Source organism: Gopherus evgoodei, chromosome 1 (assembly GCF_007399415.2).
Source record: "Gopherus evgoodei ecotype Sinaloan lineage chromosome 1, rGopEvg1_v1.p, whole genome shotgun sequence".
NCBI lineage: Eukaryota > Metazoa > Chordata > Testudines > Testudinidae > Gopherus > Gopherus evgoodei.
The window spans coordinates 250,543,652-250,568,545 of record NC_044322.1 but is presented as its reverse complement, the minus strand read 5'-3'; the positions used below and the strand labels follow the sequence as shown (position 1 = coordinate 250,568,545).

The 24,894-nt window shown below is 45.2% G+C and overlaps 2 protein-coding genes and 1 long non-coding RNA gene across 9 annotated transcripts in view; 1 reads left to right on the top strand and 2 right to left on the bottom strand.

Annotated features, from left to right (window-relative positions):
- Nucleotides 1-19,457, top strand: part of BCL2L13 (BCL2 like 13) — an 80,084-nt gene extending 60,627 nt beyond the window's left edge. For all 4 annotated transcript variants that reach the window (XM_030542850.1, XM_030542841.1, XM_030542845.1 and 1 more), the window contains one exon: nt 17,368-19,457. In XM_030542850.1, coding sequence (XP_030398710.1) covers nt 17,368-18,186 — 819 coding nt within the window. In that variant the 3' untranslated portion in view covers nt 18,187-19,457. The remainder of the gene's footprint in view (nt 1-17,367) is intronic.
- On the bottom strand, nt 1,029-11,076 carry LOC115640006. Its single transcript, XR_003997792.1, has 3 exons — nt 10,720-11,076; nt 9,796-9,986; nt 1,029-1,922 (listed from the first exon to the last, which is right to left on the bottom strand). It is a non-coding gene; the product is annotated as an uncharacterized LOC115640006 (long non-coding RNA).
- Nucleotides 19,458-23,775: 4,318 nt separating the features above from the next.
- Nucleotides 23,776-24,894, bottom strand: part of BID (BH3 interacting domain death agonist) — a 33,999-nt gene continuing 32,880 nt past the window's right edge. For all 4 annotated transcript variants that reach the window (XM_030542875.1, XM_030542898.1, XM_030542884.1 and 1 more), the window contains exon 7: nt 23,776-24,838. The gene's annotated coding sequence lies outside the window, so the exon portion shown is untranslated. The remainder of the gene's footprint in view (nt 24,839-24,894) is intronic.

Sequence of the window (24,894 nt, the reverse complement as noted above, 5' to 3'; positions counted from 1 at the left end):
CCTTGCTAGCTGGTCATCTTTTGCTGGCACCCAGAGCAGTCTTTCTCTATCTCAGGCCAAATCCCCTTCCTTTTCTGGGTTTTTGTGCCTTTGATCCCAGGTTTTAGACCTGGGAAGAGTAAACCATTCTAGCCTGGATGTGGCCAGATATACTGTTTTCTTCTCCATTGATGGCCCACCACTGTTATCTTAATTCCTGTTGAAGGTATTTAACCCTAAGGTCTTGTCTTATCTTTGCTATTAGTTTTCATTTCCTCTGGATTTTCCCCTTGTGGCTTCCTTTGAATTAACTTCTAGGTATTCAGGCAAGTTAATGTCAACAGATAACCTGAAGGGCATGTGTTACATATAAAATGCTACACGTAACTCCTTATTTTCACATATGGATCATTTGAAATAGGAATCATGTTTTGCCCATAGTCCTGGGTATGCATATCTGTAGGTATAGGAGTGATTTTTTACCACTCTTCAGTGGGTATGGGGGAACTTGCAGGTCCTGGTTCTAGTCAACTTTTGACTTGGATTGCCCTCCTGAAGCTGAATTATTACATTTTGATTAAGTGACAAGATCTTCCAGTGGAGTAGCAGGTTTTGGGCAAGGACTCCTGACTGAGGCTGTGCTGGAGTTTAACAGTTATCAGCACTTGTTCACAGGGGACCCATTGCTAATGATGGTTGTACGGCAATGAGTCAGTTTCCTGTGCAGGCAGACATACAGATACTGAATTCCAGGCTGAAAGGCTGTTGTCTGAATAACTAACCTTGAAGCAAATCTCCCACCATTACATTACCAATGGGTGCCACTCCATCAATGCACTAGTATGGCTCAGCCTGTAACATTTATATGGCCATGACCTCTAACCCTGAGGGTCTAGACAACGTGTTGATAACAGTGGCTGGCAGATGATCTACATAAGCACTCCCACAATCGCTAACAATGGTAACGCTGCAGTGGTGGGAAGTGCATATTGTTAGTAGCGTTGTGTCCTGTCTTTACAAGAGCTGTAGAAGGCTCAGATATAGCCTGAAGCAGGGAATAGAAACACCTTTGCTGGTGCAAGCAGGAAATTACTTTGACACCTGTGAGATCTACATTCAGTGATTCTTGTTTTTCCTGTTAAGGAATTCTGAAAAGTTGTTGGATCTTTTCTTTGCTTGCCTGCCTGCTTTGGAGAAACAGAGGGTAATGTAGGCTCTTGTATTGTGAACTTCTGTTCATGTGTCTGTAATCACAGCTTTGTCAACCATTAAGGCAGGAATTTCCCTTTTGTGGGAGTTCTGTGCTCAGCTAGAATAGGGAAAACCCCACCTTTTTCCACTTTTCCAAGGACCTCTTGTAATTCTCCCCTCCCACCTACCAAGTCTGTTTTACTGCACTGCTGGCATTCCTGTGAGACCACAGGCACATCTCTTCCCAGATTTCTGTCTCTAGAGGCAGAGGTTCTTCTGGAATTTTCCTTTGGCTTCTGCCTTTTCAGACACTTATTTTCCCCCTATTTTCTCTTTCCACTTTGGCATCAGTTTTCACAGGAACACTTGGGACAGGGCTGGACACTCTTCTAACTTAAGAATAGATTCCCAGCCTGCTTACTTGCACAGAAACCGATTGAACCAATCACCAACTGTATGTCCAAAGTTCCAGCTCCCTCGCTGTGTTCTGTGTTCGCAGCTCATGCCCCCACATTGCAGCTTGTTGTGCAAAGTATGTAGGGTTGCTTTTTTCAGCAGCTACCTGGACTTTGGGCAGATTTTGAGCCACGGTCCTGCTTTTTTTTTTTTTTTTTCCTAACTAATGTTCTTGCACCATGAAAGCTAACACAGGATGGATCAGTCTGAGGAAGAAGAATCAGGGGATGTGTGGGGACACCCCAGAGGACCACAGTGGCAGGCTCCTACTGTTTCCAGTACTCCCAGGAGGTGTCCTTGTGTTAGGTAATAAAGCAAGTCCTCACTCACCTCTCCAACACCCGAGGTTGTGCGGAGTTGGAATATGGGCCCACAATTCTGTCAGAGACCAGACACAAATGCGTTGATCAACGGGCTCACACTAACCCCAAAGCTTTAGAATAAGTGTGGCCCCTTTATTAGGGGTGAGCATCAATATTTATACACAGAAGTAAACAAAGTGATTAATAAAAGATAATGGTCATGCATAATCAATCAAGATTTTACAGGAAGAGCAAGTTTAACAAGTAAATGCATAGAGATAAAAAGGCTAATGGCTACTTGAGGAAGGGGGTGTCATGAGTAGTTTGCAGGTCAGTGCTTTGTTCAAAAAAAGGTTCAGAAAGGATTATGCAGAGACGGCCAGTCTGGGTGTTTTTTGGCTCCAAAGTTCACCAAAAGTTTAGACCCAACATTCCTCCATTTGTAGCTTTGAGATAACTATTAATCAAAAAGCTACACCCTATTTCAAGATCTCAAGGGCCGCTTGGCAATTTCAGCCTGGGCCAATTCGAAGAGAGTAAGGCTTTTAGCTGAAGTGGGAAAAGAATAAACTGACTTACATGAGTTTATGAGGGAGGGGACACACTGAATACAGCAACACAGTATTATAAGACTACCATGGCCCCAACAACACCACCAAGAGGTTTTTAACCCACCCAATCCGGGCAGCCAATTCCATAAGGCTCCCCACCAATCATAAGGTGGCTGGCCAGAGGAGTAGTTTTTAGCCATTTCCCTTAGGTGTTTGGTACGTTGAAAAGTGTCAGAGTAGGTGTCATTTACAAAACACAGCATTCTTCATTTATGAGGGCGCAAGTTCCTCCCTGGGCTGCTAACATCATATCTAAAGCCATTCTGTTTGCAAAGCCAACTGGCGCAGCTGGGACATTTCCCCGGCTGGTTCTCAAATAGGGTTGCAGTTTCATTGGTCAAAGAATTCATAGTCCCTGTAGACGGATGATGCACCCTCAAGCTAGTGTGACCAGCCCACCGCTGCCAGGACAAACCATCACGGAGATTAATATCTCTGTCAGTTTCACGGATGTTACGACGTGGGGAAAAATGAGGGGGAGTGAGGGAGATCCGAGAAGGCGGTGCTAGCCATGCCAAATAACATGACCCTGCCCAATCAGGGGAGAGAAAATAATAAGCCTTGGGCCCGCACACCCAGTAGTTCCATATAATGCGTTTTGGGTATTCCATTTTTCAAAGTAGGAGGTAACCCACCACCCGTTGTACCACTGTTCCCCTGGTAACGCAGAGGGATCGTTGTGTGAACTGCAGAGGCACAATTTGGTAGTGTTGTCCTCAAAGGGCAGTGTAGTACTGCTTGAGCAGTTGTAGAAGGCAATTGTGTATCCTTTAACAATTAGTTGGACACCTTCGAGATCTGAGCAGGGCTTTTTAAAAACTGGACTCTGAAAACCTGCCCCTCCATGAAAAAGTTGAAAAGGTTGGATCGGGGTGAGGGATCCACATATGGGATAAGTGGGATGCGCAAGGCTTGAAGCCAAGATTTTTTACTAAAGGCGGTGCCATTAAAATATATGTTGCATTTACTTGTTCCCACAAAAGTTGACCCCTTTTCTTTAACAAACCACAGTGATCCTGTTTGATTGGTTACCCTGAGATATTTGTTAATTGGCACTTCTGTTTTGTCCCATGTAAGATTGGGTTGGACTGGATCTTTTATTCTAGTCGGTGGCATCAAGTCATATTAGCAGTGGTTAGGGGAATGGGTGTGAAGGGGAGTCCCTGTGCTGCATTTACTGGAAATTGAGTACATACCCAGCAATCACTTCTATTCCTAAAATACGAGTTTTAACCTCGTGGGAATAATCTAATAAAAGCCATTATCTTCATAAGCAGAAAATAACTGAAAAAGCATAAAAAAACATACAGTTGTCAGAATAAAGGGTCCTCTCATTTTTTCGAGTTAATTTAAGTCTAATGTCTGAGAGAGGGTAAGCTGGTCCACTGGTCGAAGGCAGTGTCCTCAGTGGTGACAAGAGCTGCTGGTCCGTCACTGTGGTCCACTACGGCTGGCTTGACGTGGGAGTGGTGGATCCAAGATTTGCGTCCTTCCAGGAACACTGCAGTCTGGGTTGTCAAAAGAACCTGGTGGGGTCCAGTAAACCTTGGCTGGAGGGTGCGTCACGAACGAACTTTTTGGCCCAGACGAAGTCCCCTGGTTGAACGGGTGGATTTGTTCCTCCAGCGGCACGGTCTGGAAAACTGCGAGGCTTTCAAAGGGTACGGAGGCGAGCCTGTAGGGATGAGAAACTGACACGCAGTCATATGATCCCCTCCCAATAGTGAAACATCAGCACGTGGTAGCGCCCCGCCTTGAAAGGGGGGTGTCCATAGAGCAGTTCAAAGGGGGATAATCCCAATGCGCGGGTTGGGCGAGTACGAAGGTGAAACAGGACCAAGGGAAGTACCTGAGGCCACTTTAATCCTGTTCCTGACAGATTTAGCCAATGTAAACTTAAGTTCCCTATTCATACGCTCAACTTTCCCGCTAGACTGAGGGTGGTAGGGTGTATGAAAGGAGTGTGAAATGCCCAGTCCTTGTTCTAAATGGCCAAGGACATGACCAGTAAAGTGAGGTCCGCGAATCTGAGTCGAGCACAAGAGGGATGCCAAAACGGGGTACAATATCTCTAAGGAGAATCTTCGCCACTGTGGCAGCAGTACAATTAGCAGTAGGAAAAGCTTCGACCCAGGAGTCAGAGGGCAAACCAAAACAAGGAGGTGCTTTTTCCCAAAAGCCTTTGGCATATCTACAAAATCAATTTGAAGATGTTGAAATGGAGCAGCAGGCGGAGGTCTTCCACCCTTAATTTTGTTAAGAGGTGGAGCAGGTCCATTACGCTGACATGTGCTGCATGCTTTCACTATTGATAGGCAATAGGGTTGAAATGCCTGGAGCATACCAAAAGCGAGCGATAGTGTCCACGAGGGCATGCGTGCCGTAGTGACCCCCTTTATCATGGTGCCAGCGAACTGCCACAGGGTATTTGGAGCGAGGGAGGCAGGCTCGGCCATCTGGCATAAGCCAGGTCCCTTTGACCAGAGTGGCCCCGAGGGCTTTCCATGATTTTAGTTCAGCAGCGGTACTGGTACGGGGTGCGGTGGAGTAAAGGAGGAGGTTGCAATAGCCATGTGGCATGGCTAAAGGTAAGGTGGCAGCCTTCTTGGCGGAGGCGTCAGCCAGGGCATTCCCACGGGTAACGGGGCTGCTATCTTTAGTATGGGCCCGGCAGTGAACTACAGCCAGGACGGAGGGTTTTTGGAGGGCGTCCAAAAGCTTGTGGATGAGGGGGAGGTGCTGAATGGGTTTACCGGCAGCTGTCTGGAAACCTCGAAACTTCCAGAGGTGGATATGACAATGCACAACTCCAAAAGCATATTTGCTATCAGTAAAAATGTAACGGTCTTACCAGCGGCCAACTGGCAAGCTCGGGCCAGGGCATAGAGTTCAGCGGCTTGGGCTCCCCAGTTGCCTGGCAGTGAGGCGGCCTCTTGAATGTCCCATTCAGAGGTGACAGCATAACCAGTGAACCGCTTGCCATCAACATAGCAGGAGCTTCCGTCCGAGAAGAGGATGCAATCGGGTTGTCCAGTGGCACGTCAAACAGGTTGTCTCTTATCTGTAAGATGCTGTAAACTACTTCCACACAGTCGTGCTGGTCCTGGGGGACTGGCAGGTCAGGAAGCAGGTAGCTGGATGAAGGGGTCCACACCTTTCAAAAAGTAGGTTAGTGTCTTCTAAGAGTTCGGCCTCTAGCTGTTGCTGACGATGGGCCGAAAAGACTTGGGTTGTGCCCCTACGCAGAAGGGCTGACAAGCATGAGAGGTCCAAACCGTGGTAAAATGACCCAGGGTTAGGCTCTTTGCCTTGTGATCAGCAGGGCAGCTGCTGCCAGAGTCCGGGTGCAGGATGGGGTTCCCTGAGCGACAGGGGTCGATTTGCTGAGAGTAAAAAGCAAGCGGGAAATGGTGGGGCCCGCTCAGCTGGGTAAGGACACCACTAGCAATTCCGCCCCCTCTCGTGGACAAAAAGGTGAAAGGGTTTGCTGTAATTGGGGGGGCGGAGAGACATGGAGGAGGCCACACTGTCCTTGAGTAACTGAAAGGCTTGAATAGTGTCCGGGACCACTGCAAAGGGTCAGGAGCAAGGTTAGCAGTGAGTCGGTGGAGCGGTTTGCTTAACTCCCCGCAGGACGGCAACCAGGGCGACAGAAGCCAATTAATCCTAAAGAACCTCGAAGTTGTTTCTTGGTGTTCGGTAGAGGGCAGTTTTGAATAGTCTTTATGCGGGCTGGGTCCATCTGTCTTCCTTCTGGGGGTAACAGGAAGCCCAGATATCGGACCTTCTGTGAGACCCACTGAATCTTTTTAGGGTCTACCTTGTGGCCTCTGGTGTGTAGGTATAATAAAGTGACCTTACCATCGATGCGGAGGGCAGCTTCTTCGCGATTACCTAATAGGATGTCATCTACGTATAGGACCAATGTGGATCCCTGTGGACTGGTGAAACCTTCCAAGTCGTGGCGGAGGCACTGCTGAAAATCGTGGGGCTGTCTCTGTAGCCTTGAGGAAGTCGTTGCCAGACATAACTTTGTCCCTCCCAGGTGAAACCAAAGAGATACTGAGAGTCTGGGTGCACAGGAATGCTGAAAAAAGCTGATTTTAAGTCAATAACAGTGAACCACTCAGCATCCCAAGGGATTTGGCTGATGATAGTAGCTGGGTCAGGAACTACTGCATGAAGAGGGACCACATACTGATTAACAACTCGTAGATCCTGTACAAAGCGCCAACGAACAGGGTCTCCGTCCTTTTTAGGAGGCTTTTTGACAGGCAGTATAGGGGTGTTACAGGGAGTGCGCTGAGGGCGGACTAGCTTTTGCGCAATGAATCCCTCAATAATGGGCGGATGCCCTCCCGGGCTTCCAGCGACAGGGGGTATTGAGGGACTGACGGGGGGGTTAAGGAAGGCTTTACCTGAATCCTTACGGGCTCTGCCGAAAGGAGCAGGCCAACATCAGTGTCAGAAATTCCCCAGAGGGTTGAAGGCAAGTCAGTGAGGTCAGGGGAGAGAGAGAGAGGTGTTTCCCAATTACCCTGAGTAGGGGCCGAATCTCCTAATACTGTCATCAATAATCCTACCCCTTCAGGAGTGCAGGTTAAAGTAGCCTCAAGCTTACAGAGTAAATCCCGGCCCATCAAAGGGATCGGACAAGCTGGGGAAAAAAGAAAACGGTGAGAAAAACATTATCAGCATAAATAACATTCAAAGGCAAAGTGAGTCCCAGAGACTGTGGGTTGCCCTCCACCCCAGTCGCAGTTTTAACCTCAGAGGATAGCCAGGGAGAGGGGGCATGATTTAAAAGAGAGAAAGTAGCCCCAGTATCAATGAGGAAAGAGACAGGCAGTCCCTGGACTGAAAGGGTTAAACGAGGCTCTTTGCTGGGAGGGCAGAAAGCGAGAAAGGAGCCGGCTAAAGACATTAAGGAAATAAGACCATCACATTGTTTGCCTTCGCCCCCGGGGTACCGTCATTGAGGAGGCTGAGTTTGCTGCGGCTGCTGCTGTTTCCCGTAGTTGATCCAGGCCTGGGGGAGTGGCTGAGCTGGTGGTGCAGGGGTGTATTCCTCACTTGTATAAGCATCTGCGGATGCAACCAGACCCTCTGGGCGTCCCCAGGGGCATTCACGTTTAAAGTGACCAGGCTGTCCGCACTGAAAACAATTTCCTGATGGCTGGGGTCGCCAGGACCCTCTTCCCCGGGCACCCTGGAATCCCCTGCCACGGCCACGGCCTTTGCCTCGAACACCACCGTGAAAAGCTAAGCCATTAGCTTATATTCTTCCTTTTTCTCTTTCTTTTTACTACTTTCCCTTTCTTTCTCCCAGGCAAAATCAGCTACTTCCAACACTGAAGTGACTGACTCACCTCCCCAACCAGGGCGAAACTTTAAGAAGTAATCCCTTACAGGGGGCACCGACTGATTCACAAAAAATGAAATAAGAGTAGGGTGGTCTGCTTCTCTCTCAGGATCCATCTGAGTGAACATTCGGGCCCCCTCCAATAGCCTCGACCAGAACTTTCTGGGCGGCTCATCAGATTCCTGCCGAATCTGCATGAACTTAGCCTGATTAGGCGAGCGGCGAGCCATTTCCTTGAGTCTCTCTAACAATCGCTCTCTATCTGTTCGCAGCTGAGTCAGCCTTAGCTGAGTCCAGTCTAGGGGATTCCAGCCAGCGGCCAGATCCCGCCTATCCATCCAAGTAACATTAGCTGCATTGCTATCTCCCCCATGTCCTTTCTGCCATCCACAATCTACTACGTTCTTCTCCAGTCAAAACTCTACTTAACAACTGATCCACATCCGTATAAGTAGGATTATAACTTAAAAACAATCTTTCTAGAAGTTCTATGATCTTTCGGGGATTTTCCCCAAAAGACCCTGACAACTGTCCCCACTCTTTCAAATCCCATTCTAGCCATCCTTTATATTCCACAATACTAGCATGTTGCAATCGTCCATCATTGCTCATATAAGGTTGATCGTGCACCTGTAAAGGCATCTCTATAACCATACTTTATTATTCGCAAGAGATTTGACAGAGACATCCTCTGGGCTATCCTCAGGGGGGGGGCATGCCACCCTGCTGTACCTGCTTGGACCTAAGCCTAGTAACTACTCCTCCCGAGGTTTGCCCGTCCAATTCCTCCTCATCCTTCTGCACAAATTCCAATCTGGGATCCTGCAGATTCCCCTCTGCTACAAGGAGAGAGTTCCCCTGCGGAGGAATAGGGGCAGGTGCAGAGGGGACCAGCTGACGAGTCAAAACACGCCGTGGTCCTACACCCTTCATCGAAATAACCTGGAGGGGGTTCACTCTCGGGAGAGTACCTGACTGCCATAATTTTTAAAGATTTCCACAGCTCTGCTGCTGTGTCCCAACAAAACCAGTAACATAACTGTCCCGGATGGTCTTTTTTCGATCTGGCTCTTTACTCCTCTTAAGGCAGCCTGTTCGAAAGAGCCATACGAAGGCCACCTCATCTCCGAGTCGGCCAATACCGCGGTATACCCAGTCCAATTCCTTACACATAGTGTGTACAACTTCTTCCTAGACATTCCTGTCTGTACTGGGAGTTTCCCTTCGTTCCATAACTTATTTACAATCCCCAACGGACTCTCAAGAGGCACGCTAGTCCCTTGACCCATGGTGTCTGACAGGAGCCCTCCAACTGGCGTTTACCCTGCTGTCCAATACACGACCCCTCAATATTGAATTGGCTAGGAGAAATCTCCTGTGGCGCCTTGCCAATTCATATATGAGTGGTCCGACCACTGGACAGAGGTACCGCACCAGAAGGAATCCCGGACGAGCCCCAAATTGTTAGGTAATAAAGCAAGTCCTCACTCACCTCTCCAACACCCGAGGTTGTGCGGAGTTGGAATATGGGCCCACAATTCTGTCAGAGACCAGACACAATGCGTTGATCAACGGCTCACACTAACCCCAAAGCTTTAGAATAAGTGTGGCCCCTTTATTAGGGGTGAGCATCAATATTTATACACAGAAGTAAACAAAGTGATTAATAAAAGATAATGGTCATGCATAATCAATCAAGATTTTACAGGAAGAGCAAGTTTAACAAGTAAATGCATAGAGATAAAAAGGCTAATGGCTACTTGAGGAAGGGGGTGTCATGAGTAGTTTGCAGGTCAGTGCTTTGTTCAAAAAAAGGTTCAGAAAGGATTATGCAGAGACGGCCAGTCTGGGTGTTTTTTGGCTCCAAAGTTCACCAAAAGTTTAGACCCAACACTTGTTACAGTCCCCCTTTTGTGCCCTGCTTTTCCTGATGTTCATACTTCAGTTTGTCTGAGAGCAGGCAGGCTCTCCTCCAGTGAAACACTCACTCTCTTTGAATTAAAGGAGGATTTGCAGTTTTCTCCCCCTCTCAGGGTGCCTAACGTTCCAATGCCTTTCAGGCATCCTTGTCTCATCCTGCAGTTTCTTTGGGCTTGTCTACATCACAAAGTTGCAGCGCTGGTGAGGGGGTTACAGCGCTGCAACTTAGGAGGTGTACACATCTGCAGGGCATCACCAGCGCTGCAACTCCCTGTTTGCAGCGCTGGCCGTACTCCCGTTTTGTCTCGGGTGTAGAGGATCCAGCGCTGGTAATCAAGTGTAGACACTTACCAGCACTTTTCTTGACCTCCGTGGAATAAGCAGGTATCCCAGCATACCTGAGGAAGCCTCTGGTAATCAAGCAGGTCTCCTTCCCCGGTTTGCTCTTGCGTTCCCCGAATCCCCGAGCAAGCAGGTCTCCTTCCCTGCGGTTTGCTCTCGTGTTCCCCGAATCCCCGAGCAAGCAGGTTTCCTTCCCTGCGGTTTGCAGGGGGGTTCGGGGAACGCGAGAGCAAACCGCGGCGAAGCTGGTCTCCTTCCCCGGTTTGCTCTCGCGTTCCCTGAACCCCCGTGCAAGCAGGTCTCCTTCCCTGCGGTTTGCAGGGGGGTTCGGGGAACGCGAGAGCAAACCGCGGCGAAGCTGGTCTCCTTCCCCGGTTTGCTCTCGCGTTCCCCGAACCCCCCTTGAAGCCGCCCACCAGCGCTGCAGTGTGGCCACATCTAACCCACTTGCAGCGCTGGTTGCTGTAAGTGTGGCCACTCTGCAGCGCTGGCCCTATACAGCTGTACTAATACAGCTGTAACAACCAGCGCTGCAAAATTGTAGATGTAGACATACCCTTTGACTATCTGCACGCAAGGTAAACTGGATCAGTGCCCTAGTCATGAGTGCCACTATTCTCCTTAGATAACTCACCTTCTGTCCTCATTGGTCCATTCTTTGTGAAAAGAGTGAGGTTCATCAGCCCCTGCTCTAGTATCAGAGTCATTGAGTTTAAGGCCAGAAGGGCCCAGCAGATCATCTGTTTTGACCTCCTGTATATCACAGGCTGCAAGTACCACACAGCACCCACATACTAAACCCAACAACCAAAATCAGACCAAAGTATTACAACCCACAGGAGACTAGATTATTGTGTGCCGCAGCAGAGAATAGGAGGAACTGAGGTGCACCAGGGCTTGAGTTTCCTGCAATGGCAGGGAAATGTCACATTGATAGGGACACAAACACCATCCCTTAAAAAGCAAGTTGACCTTCTCCTAATCCAAGATTCCCCCTGGTGCCACCGATGATCACCATACTTTCTGGCCAAAGTTGGGTGTTCTATTCTGAGCACTCAGACTCAGCCCATCTCTTCCCAAATGGTGGGTGTAATACAGGGGTAAGCAACCTATGGCATGGGTGTCGAAGGCTGATTTTCAGTGGCACTCTCACTGCCTGGGTCCTGGCCACCAGTCTGGGGGGCTTTGCATTTTAATTTAATTTTAAATGAAGCTTCTTAAACATTTTAAAAACCTTATTTACTTTACATACAACAATAGTTTAGTTTTATATTGTAGACTTAGAGAAAGAGACCTTCTAAAAATGTTAAAATGTATTACTGGCATGTGAAACCTTAAATTAGAGTGAATAAATGAAGACTCGGCACACCACTTCTGAAAGGTTGCCGACCCTGGTGTGGTATATGCCTGCAGTTCCATAGGTGCTGAGTAGGAGGAAAACTACCAGGATGACATCTTGCACTGCCTCAGACTTGGCAAAGGTTGGAAAACCCAGCGGTTTTCCAATCATAATGGAACAGTGGATTTTCATTCAGAATAGGGAAAACTACAGGTACGGAAACTGATTACCTTGTACATATTTTATTTAATTTTTCCATCTCCAAAATGTGGTTAATGATTGATCTCACATTATTAAAATCCTTCTAAGCTTTCCATCTGGCCTTAGTTAATCTGTCTGGAGTAGCTCTGCTGCAGGGTCACAGCAGTGGATGAATTTACAGAAATGCCCTAAATATCATTCATTTTGTACTGTGGCTGCTTTAAAAAAAATAGTAGCTTTATCCTCCTGATTTCCTGAATAACTCACTAATGCAGCTCAAGAAATGTTAATCTTGTGTCCTAAATAATTCACAATGTATTGTCTGGCTTCTCCACTAAAACTTTGATTCTTGCTTCATTTTTTAATTCAGAGATCAAAGTATTAAATACGGTCATTCAAATATTTGAGTTTTCTGATGTCCAAATATCGTTTTCATTCTTGGGCCTGAATGGCCGTGTCTACACTGCAGTTGGGAGCATGCCTCTCAGCCTGGGTAGACAGGCTCAAGCTAGCATGCTATAAATAGCAGTGTGGGTACTGTGGCACAAGGGGCAGCTCAGACTAGCCACTCAAGTCCGAGCTTGCCAGACCTGCTGGGTCTGAGGTTGGATGGCTGGCCCATGCTGCTGCCTGTGCAGCAGTGTCCACACAGCCAACTTCTCTGCTCTAGCTGGAGCAGAGTTAGCATAAGTTTGTCTACCCAGGCTGGGAGGTACTCCTCCAGCTGCTGTGTAAACACACCTGAAAGGACCCTTGATCTCTCTCCCCCTGCAGGCATTGAGTATACAGTTAAGCTGGGCCATGATGGTTTTTTTGGCAATATAGAACTGAATGAACAGAGCCATATAAGTCTGTGGGAAAACTGTGACCTTAAACGTTAAACGTTTTACTTTGTGAGCTAAATTTTTTCAATACAGAACAAGAAATTTTCATATCTAGAGTTTCCTCCTCCCCCATACCTCAGTTATTTATTTATATTTTTTCACAGATGTCCTTCAAACCCTGAGGCTGATACATACTTTCCCTTTAGTCTTCCTGTTCCCTCTTTTCCCTCCAAAACTGTTGTACTGACTCCTCTTATAACTAAAATGTACATCTGAACCTTGCTTCTGAGTCAGCAGAAGCAGTCACTTCAGGGAAACGCAGATCCTCGTCCAGCAGTGTATACTGCTTCCATGATTCTCCCAGATCTGTCAGGTTAAAATAATTAACTCTGATCCTCCAAATATTAATGTAGTCCAGTGTTATCACTGAACTGCCCCCTTATTTTCTGTTTTAACTGAGGAGCAACTAGTGATGCTTTGTGACTAGTCTAAACATGGTTCATGATGGCTGCAAGAATGTTGGATTAAATCATATGAGCTAGAGCTTTCTTTCGTCATTCTTGTAGTTTATTAGGTGGCTTACCAGCCCATGGCCCAGCTAAGGTAATACCTTGCCTATTACAAGTACTCTGTTGGGTTTGCTTTGCATGAGCTTTGTCAAACTACCTCCTGTTTTTCCTTTTTAAGAACAACATTGATTTTCCTTTGTTGTAATTCAGAGCCATTGAGAGGAAAGGGATAAAGCAGATGAAAATGGTGGAGGATCTGCAGAGCTCCAACAGAGGTGGAGAACCTAGTGGAGTAGGCGAAGAGGGAAATACTAAGAGAACATTTTTAGATATTGTGTTTGAGAAGAGGTTTGTTAGAAACACCAGGGATGACAATTATAAAGACAGACAAAGCAAGTTAAAAATACTCTGTTCAGATTCTTAATATCACATCCATCACTGTGGTATCTGAGCACCTTTGAATGGTGGATTAAGAAACATGACTGGTATCTGTCATGACTCCTTCTTCATTCCTGTCCCTGGGGGTGGGGAAGGCAATTGCATATGGATTGTTTTGTTGTGAGTACTATAAGCAGGAAATAAATTTGGTTATGGCCTGAAAAATGCAAAACTAATACTGGGTAAAGCGGAGGATATACTCAGACTGCAGAAACTGAGAAGAGAATTTAGCCCATAATTCAGGTTATTGTCTAGCTTGCAATTCTCCTGGGACTACTCAAACTCTGAAAATATTTAAGCTTCTTTGTTATGATCATAGATGGGTGTTATATTTCTGTGCGCTGCATTATAATGAACATTCTTTAGCACAGTTTATGATTACAAAGAAACAAATGATTGATGATTTCAACAGCAAGTGCACAATACTAAAAAGTATTTGAGCAGCAGGCTGACTTTTCACTGTATCTATCCAAACCAGTTGAGATATGCCAGGATAATTTTTGATCCGTCATCCTGAGATTTCATCTGAATAGGACAAAAGGATATTATGTCTGAAACTCTTTTCTTGAATGTGTCTGTCAAAGTTCCTCTCTAGCAGTCTTCAGAGTTGGGTGCAAAGTCTGTCTGTCTCGGTTTGATAATGTTTGATTTTATTGTCTCCTTTTTTGGATAATTTTTGTTTTCTTTGCCCTGGTTTTTGAAAGAATGGTTGCTCCTCACCAGGCCATTGACTGAGCTTTTTTAAGTTAATGGTGAGTTCAGACTATTTAGTATTTTTCAAATTAAATATAATTTTAGGAAATAGAACTAAAGTCTTGCATTCTCTTGTCAGTCAATTATTGTTCATGGCATAGAGCATGTTTTGGAATTCTAGATACATGTACACTGGCTGCACATTTTAATTTCTTTCAGCTTGTTGAAAATAAACAGCACCTAGTGAACACCTTTATCTGTCCTCAAACCGTACTTGATGAATTTCCCTTTATCATTTCCCCTCTCTGGTTTTGCAGTTAGTTTTTAATCCAGATGATACTTCTCACATACAAGCCACTTAAATGAATTTTTCAAGTAAGGTATTTATCCTGCATTTTATCAAATACTTTAATAAAGTCCAGATATTTTGCAAACTAGTGAAATAAGGGAATAAAGATTTTTAAACAACCATGTTTTAATTATTAGTATTTATTAACCTCAAGTAGTTTATTCTGTGTGTACTTACATAGCCCCTGTCACTGCAGTATTGCAGTGCCTCAGGGCTGGTCCACACTAGGGGGGGAAATCTATCTTTGATACGCAACTTCAGCTACGTGAATAACGTAGCTGAAGTCGAATATCTAAGATCGGATTACTCACCCGTCCAGACGGCACGGGATCGATGTTCGCGGCTCTCCATGTCGATTCCGGAACTCTGTTGGGGTTGATGGAGTTCCGGAATCGATATAAGCGCGCTCGGGGATCTAGACACGATATATTGATCCCCGAGCAATCGATTTTAACCCGCCGATACGGCGGGTAGTCTGGACGTACCCTCACATGCCTTACATGCCTGTAAGGTAAAATATTATCCCATTTTGTAGACGGGTAACTAAGGCAGAGAGAGCTTAAATGACTTTCCCATGGGCCCCACAAGAAGCATGTTGCAGAGCCAGGAATTGAGCCCAGATTTACCAAGTCCTACTTCACAGCCTTAATCATAAGACTGTCACCTCTCCCTTTGCTCATTGTTGCATTAGTCTCTATGATATACTTAAGAAGAAAATAACTTCCCATTACTTTTATGAAGGGAATCTTCCCCTCTCTAGTTCATCTGTAAGTTCTGGGGTCCTTGGCTGGCATGTGTTATGGAGGCAAGCAATTGAGGGGGAGATATGAACATTTGTGAGGCATCCAATCATTTTAAGTGCTTCTTTTTCACAGAAGCACCAGTCTCTTGGGTTGGTCATTAAGGAGTTGGTTGACATACCTGTCAGAAAGGAGGGAATGGTTGTGCTTATTTTTATTCACTTTATAGGCAACTGCATTTGTTGCATATTAGAAAAGTAATAATAGATTCAAAAGGCCTAACTGGCAGTTTGGGCTTATCAAAATGGAAGTGTATTTTTCTTTCTCTTCCATTGTAACCCCGGCATTACAGTCCCTCTCACACTTGTGGCACTATAGTACACCTGGGCACAGTTACTGTGTGCACTGAATGTTTTCACTAATACTGTAGGCTCATTCTTGCTATTGTTCTTGGTATCACTAATGGTTCTGAGTGCAACACTCAATGCTTTAGGATTCAGAAATGAGTTACTAGAGACACATTGAGTCCTTCCTTGTATAGTCTGGAGGCATAAGTGCTGCTTCCAGCAGAGGAAAGGATGATAACTTAATGGCAGCTTGCTTGTACAGCCTCCCTTTCTGACATGGCAGTGTGTAGGTATTGGTTTTGTCAACTGTTGCAGTTGTAAACCAGATTTGGGCACTCTCAGAAAGAATTTGTGTGATGGGTGAAGACAGAGTTTGGAAGAGGAGCATAGGCAGTACACAAAGTACGCATGGAAAGAGACAGAAGTAGGACAAGGAACTTGAACTCATAGCTGTTTGGGTGGGTATCACTCCTGTACGTACTGTTTTTGTGAGGTGATGTGAAACACTGCCTCCAAGAAGGAAGAAGGGGTGTAAGTATTTGAAGTGAGAAATTACTTGGTGCAAATTTGGAAAGGTTACTAAGTTTCAGGTTTGAGGGAGTCCATGTTTTCTCATCTCTTTCAAGCGATGATGGGATTGTGGAGGGAAACTTGCTGATGATCAGGCAGAATGTAAGTGGAGAGCTGAAAATACTGGAGAGAAGGAGACTCAATGGAAGTGGAGGAATGAGTTGTTAAAGTTCAGTATTGCAACACTGACCAAATGTTCTTGGAAAATGAAAAATGACTACTGGTGTGGAGAAACAATCCAATTTTGTGTTTTTGTTTCAGATTCTTTAAGTCAAGTGCCACGTGGCTAACATCAGGGGTTTTTTTTAAATCTCATTTGTTGTCATACCCACTGGAGGTTTTCCTTTGCCTTTAGAAATAACTTCCTCTTGCAATTTCTCTCTGAGTGAATCTCTTCAGAATAATAAAAGACTTGGTCAGTGGTTCTTGGATGGTTGTCTGTGGTCAACTGGGTGTCCACAATGCTGCTCCTGCCCCAATGGGAGGGAGTCTTTCAGTCTTCAGACACTGACATTTCCTATTGATTGGAGTCCAGTAGCAAACTTTTAGGATGTCTAGAGTTTTTACCCAACTAAATAAAAAACTAGGCAGCTCTCTGCCCTTTGTGTGGCTGTTTTTGGTTGTTTCTATGGTTTAATTAAAATTGTCGTCAAATCTGTGAAGGATGCCAAAATTGAAGGAGTAACAAAAAAGGATGGAACTCATTTACAAACTAGTGGGACAGATTTTGAGCAGTGGGGTCTGCAAGTAACAGGTTTAGTATTAATACACGAAAAGCCTCTAAACAAGCAGTATAGAGCACACATAACATGGGAGAGTGGAGATGAAACCAAGCTTTTGCACCCATTTTGTTAAAGCAACTTAACTTCATTTTTTTCTGATTACTGATGTCCTGCATTTTATTTGTATAACTAAGCACTATATTAGTTCTAGAGAAGGGTGGGATCCAAGGAGCTGCTCTGTCTTAAATCGTCCCACTTTCTGAAAACTCGACTTGGACAAGGCGATTCTTGGAACCCAATCTGAAACACAGAAGAGAGAAATTGCCCCTTGGCAAAGGCCAGCAGATCCTATTGCAGAGCCTTTTGATGTTACCAGGCTGTGTTGCTCTTCCATGTAACTGTTATACGGGAGGATATGCTGGGAACTCTGCTGTTCTTTACTGATCTGGTGTGTTCTCTGCCTTTCTTCCAGGGTACTGTCTTTAGTCTGGATTCTGAAGAAGAGGAATACCACGCAATCATTGCAGAGGACAGCAATGACATCTACATCCTAACCAGCGAAAACTCTGGACAGGTGAGCCCCCCAGAGTCTCCCACAGTGACTACATCTTGGCAGTCAGAGAGCCTGCCTGTCTCTTTATCAGCTAGCCAGAGCTGGCACACAGAGAGCTTGCCGGTATCTCTGGGACCTGAGTCCTGGCAGCAGGTGGCTATGGATCCTGAAGAGGTAAAGAGCTTAGACAGCAATGGAGGCGGTGAAGAAAGGAGCGAAAATAACTCTTCCAACTCTGACATTGTTCATGTGGAGAAGGAGGAGATACCAGAGGGGATAGAGGAAGTGGCAGTGTCATCGATGGCTCTGGAGACTGAGACTGCAAAGGAGGGGTTCCTGGAAACGCCTTCTTTGCTGGAGATGAAGTCTGAAGCTGGGATTGTGGCTGTTGAAAAAGCAAGCCCCTCTGCACCTTTGCTTACAGAACACGAGGAAGAGGGAGAGGTGGCCGAGGAGTCTGTTGAACCAGAAATCCCCGTGTTGACTAAACCTGTACAGAAACCAACCCCAACAGAAGAAAAGGCTGCACCAGAACCGGAGAAAATACTGCCTCCGGAAGGGGAAATGAAAGTGGGAAAGGAAAGCCATTCGGAAGAAATGGAAGAGAAATCCCCAGCTGGAGAGGAGAAACCCATCCTGTTGCCAGAAGGCAAATCTATATTGCTGTATGGTGGGGCTGCTGCAGTAGCTATTCTGGCAGTGGCAGTGGGAGTAGCACTGGCGCTGAGAAAGAAGTAATGGGGCTCTCTTGCTGAGGAGGGGGGAGAAAGTGGGATCCAAATTTTTTAGTTGCATTAACTAAAGGTTCAGCTGCCTGCTGTTAATTGGACATTGGTATAACTTAAATGGTGATGGGGTGAGGATATTTGATAAGGCTGTGGACAATCATGTTTTTTAGTAGAATTGGAGTGGAGAGTGGGTTTTTTTCCTGATTAAAGTACAGCGGTATTTTTAAAATGTCATTTCTGCAAATTTCAGAATGGAGCGCAGGTGCTGAGGAAAGCGGGTGCTTGTACACTGGAAACTGGAACAGAAAATTTCAGGGGCAGGAGAGGGCCGGTTGCTGCTAACCCCTGGAATTTTTAGCTTCCCTAACTGAGCTGCTGTTGCAGCGACCCTGTTTGTCATTTCCCTTTGTGCCCCTTAGACCCTCTTAAAAACAAACATACACAATAAACCAGCCACCTTAATCCTGTAGTGTGAGGCTGGTCTCCCTTTTCTCAGCTTCCTCTCAGGTACTGCACTGCTCCTAACCACCTAGGTTCCCGCTAAACCTTAGTGGGAGAGTGCTCATACTATACCTCTTTTCTCACACCTGTTTAGCCCGTGATGCTTCCTGAAGCCCCATCTTGTAAAGATGCTGCTTCTATATATGTCTCTTCTTTGAGCGCTCTGATATTGGTGGGAGAGATGCACAGGCCACCACCTCTGTGCTAGACGGGAGTGTGGGGGAGATGCACTACTGTTTGCTCATCTGAGAAAACCTTTGGCTCCCTCCTGCGCATCCCACAGATCAGGCACCAGAGAACATCTCTCTCATTTGGGTCACTGCCATTTTCATAAATCTTGATGCTAGTGCTTATTCAGCGGATGAAATACAACTACCCAGGATTTATAATTAAATTCAGAACACTGTGAGGCTGACATCACCTGTGAAATCAAAGATTAAATGGTTGCTTTGTCCTTACCTTGGGCAGCAGTTCTATATTTTCTTGCATGAGTTAAGCACAGAGCGTATTTAGTCTTAACTCAGCCTTGGTTATGACAAACTGACAGAATCCTTGATATTCAAAGTAACTGATGCAAGTAACTAAACCACACAGCATTAAATATTTCCTTTATTGTTGGCCTGTGGCTTCTGGCCCTAGGGTGAATGACGTTCTGGGAGCCAGCATGGTGCAGTTTCGTAATGCAAGTTTTGTGCACTACGCAAAAGTAATTGGTAAATGTTCCTAAATACTTTGCAGATTCAATAAATGATAATAAAGTTACTTTGGAAAAAAATTCTAGCCCCCTTTGTCACAACCTTTGTTCTTAAAATTTATAAGTGAAATCTTTAAAGTATTACCATGTGCATTGGTTGGCTCAGATAAACCACGCATATTTCTATTTCATAGCGTGTGTGTGTGTGTGTATATGAATGCATGTGTGTACTGCAGCTTTATGGACATGGTCTTTGATTCTCTAGGTAAACCTGCTGGTTTCCTTTCGGTGTTTATGCTGGTTCGGGATAGATGGAGGTAGGTGAAAAGGAACTTGGGATACAGTGAAAATGAAACCATAATGTATGCTTTTTAAAGCACAAGACAACCTATTTTATTTCTGATGACCTTACTTGCTGCCTAGGATGTAATGGACCTGTCTCTTACTAATAATTTGGATGAGAATAGTGTATCCCTTTTTGTCTTGAGCTTTTTATTTCCAAGTGAAATGAATTTGTATCTCTGTTCCTGTCCCTTCCCATCCCAAAATACTGGCAGTTGACAACACCCAGTAGTCCAGGAATTTTGCACTCTAATCTTGAGCTAGGAAGGGTTTTGTATATAGGCTTGTAGAGGTTTGAGCTGAAGGAATTTTTCTGAGGAACAGAGAGAATGGTGGCGAAAGGGTCATTAAAATTGGTGCCATGACTGTGGAAGGAACCTGCTTAGCTCAGGAAGTTTGGACTCTGCCGATCGTATCCCTGTATAAACTGGGCTGCTTTTACTCCATACAAATTGTAGCAGGCTGGCCTTAGAAGGCTTTGTTGTAAAACTGAACTAGTTCTGTTCCCGGCCACTTCTCGGTGCACTGGTTGGGATCCTCATTGCTGTGCAGTGAGTGTTCAGAATCGTCATAGCAAGTATTGCCTCATGCTGCATAGATTTTTCTGTGAGGGTGCAGTTACAATAGAGTGACACTGCTGTTTTCCTTGTCATAGCTTCCTTCTCTTACCTCCCTTCTTGGGAGCTCTTTTTGCTGTAGATATTTTATAGGAAGGACCCCACTTTTACTCGTGCCACAGACATGATTCAATTTCCCATTTAGCTTCCATTTAACTTACTAAAATCAGAAGCATGTAGAATAAGAGTCCAATGAGTAGAAACCACCCCAACCACAGTGGGGATTTTGCTGTTCAGTCTCTAGTTTCTCCTCTAGGGAAGGTACTGCTCTACTTTATTACTTTTTTCACACCAGTGTGTGTGTTAGGCCCCTTTATTAGTCTACAAAGAGCTGCTGCTATTCTTATGGCTAGGGGCTGCTATCATGTCGCTAGTGACAGTGGAATTTTGTCCATAATGCGATACACTTTTATGCTTGGCAAATGAGAGACAGGAAAGCCCCCCTGTCCTTAGTTTCACAGTGGGTGCTAAAACTAGCCTCAGCTTTAGGTTAAGATCTGAGTACGTTTCCCAGTGCATTCTGGATATTTGTATGCAAATTGTGAAATGCGCTCTTCTCACTCCACTGTAAAAGTTCCCTGTACTAGACACTCACACTGGGAGTGGAGAATAGTTTTTTACAGGCCAGGGAAGGAGAAAACATTTTCTACTATGTTGAGATCAATAGGGATACAAGATTCAATCATGTATTGTTAAATTGAAACACGTGTTACTGTGATGGAAGAAAACACACACTTTTCCTACTATGTACAATTGTTCACTGGCACTCTAGTCCCATGCTGACAACTGTGGGAAAGGGAGAGGAGAAGGCAGTGGCAGCAGCAAATAAATTATTGGCTTAGGATTTTGTTAAATATTCCTCCTTCCCCATCAAGAAAATGCTCAGGGCCTTGACTGACTTCTGCTTCAGTGGAGAAGCAGCCACAATCCTGCTTTTTTTGGATTCTTTATTCCCTGATGAGGATTCGCCTCATCAGTTCTTACTACTAAATTACAGTTGGGAAAATATTCTCCTCTCACACTAGACTATAAATTTGCTCATCTCCATGAGTTTCCACTGAGAATACTGACTCTCACCTTTGTGTTGGAACCAGCTGTAGCGAGCCCTAGCTCTGGCCATTTGGTGGAAGTGATCCAATGAGGGGCAGATAAACAAAGTAAAGTTTTGTTGTCGCTGGTTTGGTGGCCATGCTTTTGTTCTACACCGATTGTGGATTAGGAAAGAGGTGGACTTGCTCCCCCTCCTTTAGAGTATGTGGAGGCAATCCTGAAGGTGGTGTTGATCTGAAGTGTGCTGGCCAGCTCTCTGTGGTAGAACGGTTACAGTAGGTAGAGGGGGAGACGCTACCTTTGTCATTCATTGTAATGTGACTTTTGTACTGTCACTCACATTAGTATTACTTCCCCTCCTTTCCAAAACTAAGTGCCTCAGCGGGTTTTACCTTAATGAATTTTCTTTGAACCCTTTCTTGCATTTCTCTACATTCATCTGCTGCACATCTTCAAGCTGTCATGAAACTAACTATCAAGCATTTTGTATTTTTTAGCTGTAGGCTGCTTTACAAAAGTATCACTGTCCCCCACTTTACAGAGGGAGAAACTAAGTCTAGCAGAAAGGATGGCGCCTTGGTCCCCCTAAGTCAGACTCAGAAGTAGGAATAGAACATGTAACACTCGTGTTTATCTGTCCAGTGGACTGTGTTGCCTACTACAGCAGCAGTTATCAGATAATTGCTCAGGCTGCCTTTAGTAAGCACAACCCCTCCTACGTGGCCAGAAACTACTTTTGGAAGCTAGCTTTGCGTTTAGTATTGTTTTTAAAAAACCACCCCCGAGACAGCTGTACTGCCAAAACAAGTGTAGACATGGCTTTCAGAACTCTTTTTATTCTAAGGATGAAATCTCACAGGCCTCTCCCTCTGAAATATATGCAGATGAATTATTCCTTTGTCTGATTCATTGTATATCCACTAGGTTACAGGGGAGAAATTTTGGACTATAGTGAAACAGAAAATAAAACTGCATTTCTCTCCTCTTCAGGAAACTGGGAGAGCAACTGAAGCTGTGTATGGTTTTAATAAATTGGGATAATTTTAGTACTGAGAAGCAACAGTGGCATTACTTTGAGCCTGGCTGCAGTTGTGCTTGTGAGCTCAACGAAGGCAGTTCCAAATAAGAGTGAGGTGCATTTTAAACTATGACCAGTTTGCTGTATGGCAGCTATTGAAAGTAACATGGGGTAAGGAGCATTTAAGTTATATGCATTTGTTCCTGGGTTGGGATAATCACATTTGCTGAGGTTAAACTAGAGCTAGGTTAGTAGCTATTAAAACTACACCCAGCTTGGAACATGAGAGCTACCACCTCTGTCTACAGCAACTGAACACTTGATGTAGTCCATCTTCGTTGCTTTGCTTTTTAAAGAATTTTCTATCATTTTAATTTATCCTATTTACATTGCCCTGCCCCCCCGCCCCCTTTAGGTCCCCTAGGTAGAGTGCAGCAAATTGTTCCCTTGCAGCTAGTGGCCTGAGGGAGCTTTGATGCCTAGTTAAAATTTGCATAAAAAGCAGCTTCTGATTTCCTGGCTTTAGCTGCTGGGAAAGTAAATGGTCAGACACACCACTGCCTTGGCAGAGCAGGTGCAATCATTGCTGGGCAGCTGAGGATTGCTCCCATACTCTTGGTTTCTGACTAAACAGTGAAGACCCACTCAGACCGGCCCTTGGTTTGTTATACAAGCACAAAATGTAATGGTGTCCTTACAATTTTCCTCTATGCTCCAGTCCAGCAGGTTCCCAGAAATGCAGTTAGCTGCCTACACATCTTCCAGCAACTCACTTTTGTTTCTTTTAACAGACAAGTGCAGCACCGGGGGGTGGGGTAATAACCAAATGGCACACGAGGCTTCCGATAGTTTAATTAAACTATTTCCACCGTGTTAAAGTTCTCTCCAGCTCCAAAGGTCATGTACCTTTTTTCCTTCCCCAAATGGGACACTGCTGTAAAGCCATAGGCCCAGCTTGCACTTTAATAAATGGTACAGTTTTCAAAACCAATGTGTGGACCTATTCTTATGCAAGTTCCTTCTGTCATCCTGTGTGTACCATCCCAAAGGCATTCCAGTAATCCAGCTCCTCAAGCTAACAGCATGCTGTCTACAGCAGACTGCACCATTCCTTCAGTTAGACAACCCCTTGGATTGCTTTTCTCTTGGTGCTGGGCACACAGCATAATCCAGCTAGCCATATTCTCCCACCACCCTTTCAGCTCCAGTAAATGAAAAAGCTGATATTTCCTTTTACAAATTTCAACAGCCACGAAGACAAAGTGATTCCATTCCAGAGGGACAACAGAAAACTTTTTAAAAAAAGAGAGAAACTTCCAAGGACAAGGGGATTCAGTTTTAAGTACTTCCTTGCACCTCCAATTTGAAAATGGACAACAGTTGCATTTACAATTTTATTAAAGTATAAAATATTTACAGGTAATGTGAGAAACAGTAACTCAGAGTTTAGTTCATGTAAACTGTCAAGTTGAGACAACATTCCTGGTAGGCCCACCAGGCACAAGTTAATGCTGAGAGATGATCAAGGGTGCCAGCCTCTTAGTCACTGACTACAGGAAGGGATCTATTGAGTGGAAAGTAAGGCTAGTGTGTGTTATGCTCAAGTATGCCCAGATGAATATTATCTGACCTGATCACATCACTCAATTGTTGCTTTTCTATAACTTTACACATGTAAATTAAACACCATCCAGAGGCTCAAAAGAATAGTAGGGGAGTAAACCCTACCTGCTCTCCCCAAATTAATGTGCTTAGGGAAAAAACCCTGAGCATACAGTTTGCTCAACAGTGGCTCTCCCCAGCCAGTAGTGAAGACATACCTTTGGAAAACTGTGGGCCAGTATTAGAGGACTGTGCTCAGAAAGACAATTCAGTGGGAAAGACTAGAGGGGCTCAGCCTATGGTTCTTTTGTGCTGCAGTAAGCTGTGTCTCCAGAAGACCTAGCACGAGCCATGAAAGCACAGCTTTGAAGTAGGGGTGTGCAGTGTGGCTGCTCTCACCTGGGCTAGGCCAATGCCACTGCTGATCTGATCTCATGTGTTAACCCTGCAGGGAAGACACACCCTATCCTCAGTGCATGGGATAATGAGCTCAAGTTTCAGTACACACACCTGAGTGCACTGTCAGCTGGCACTTCCGCTTAATCATACATGTCTGCACCAGCACTAAGTCACATTCAATATTTGGTAGAAGAAAGTAACAGGCAAGCCATACCCCTCCATGTCTCTGCTGAACAATCGCACAGCTGGAACATTTCTCCTGTACTGATCTCTGAAAAACTTAAAACATAACTAAGGGGTTGTACTTCCCTCTTCACAGCTGCATTGCGAAGAATTTAAACAAGGGGAAAAAAAGCAACGTTTTAACATTTAAAGTAAATACTCAAAAAGCCATCTTCTCCACAGAAGTCAATGGGACTGGCTCCGCTCTCACTCAACTCTAGAGGGGACACACAGAACAAGGGTTAGCAAAGGCAACAAGCCAAGACAGTATAC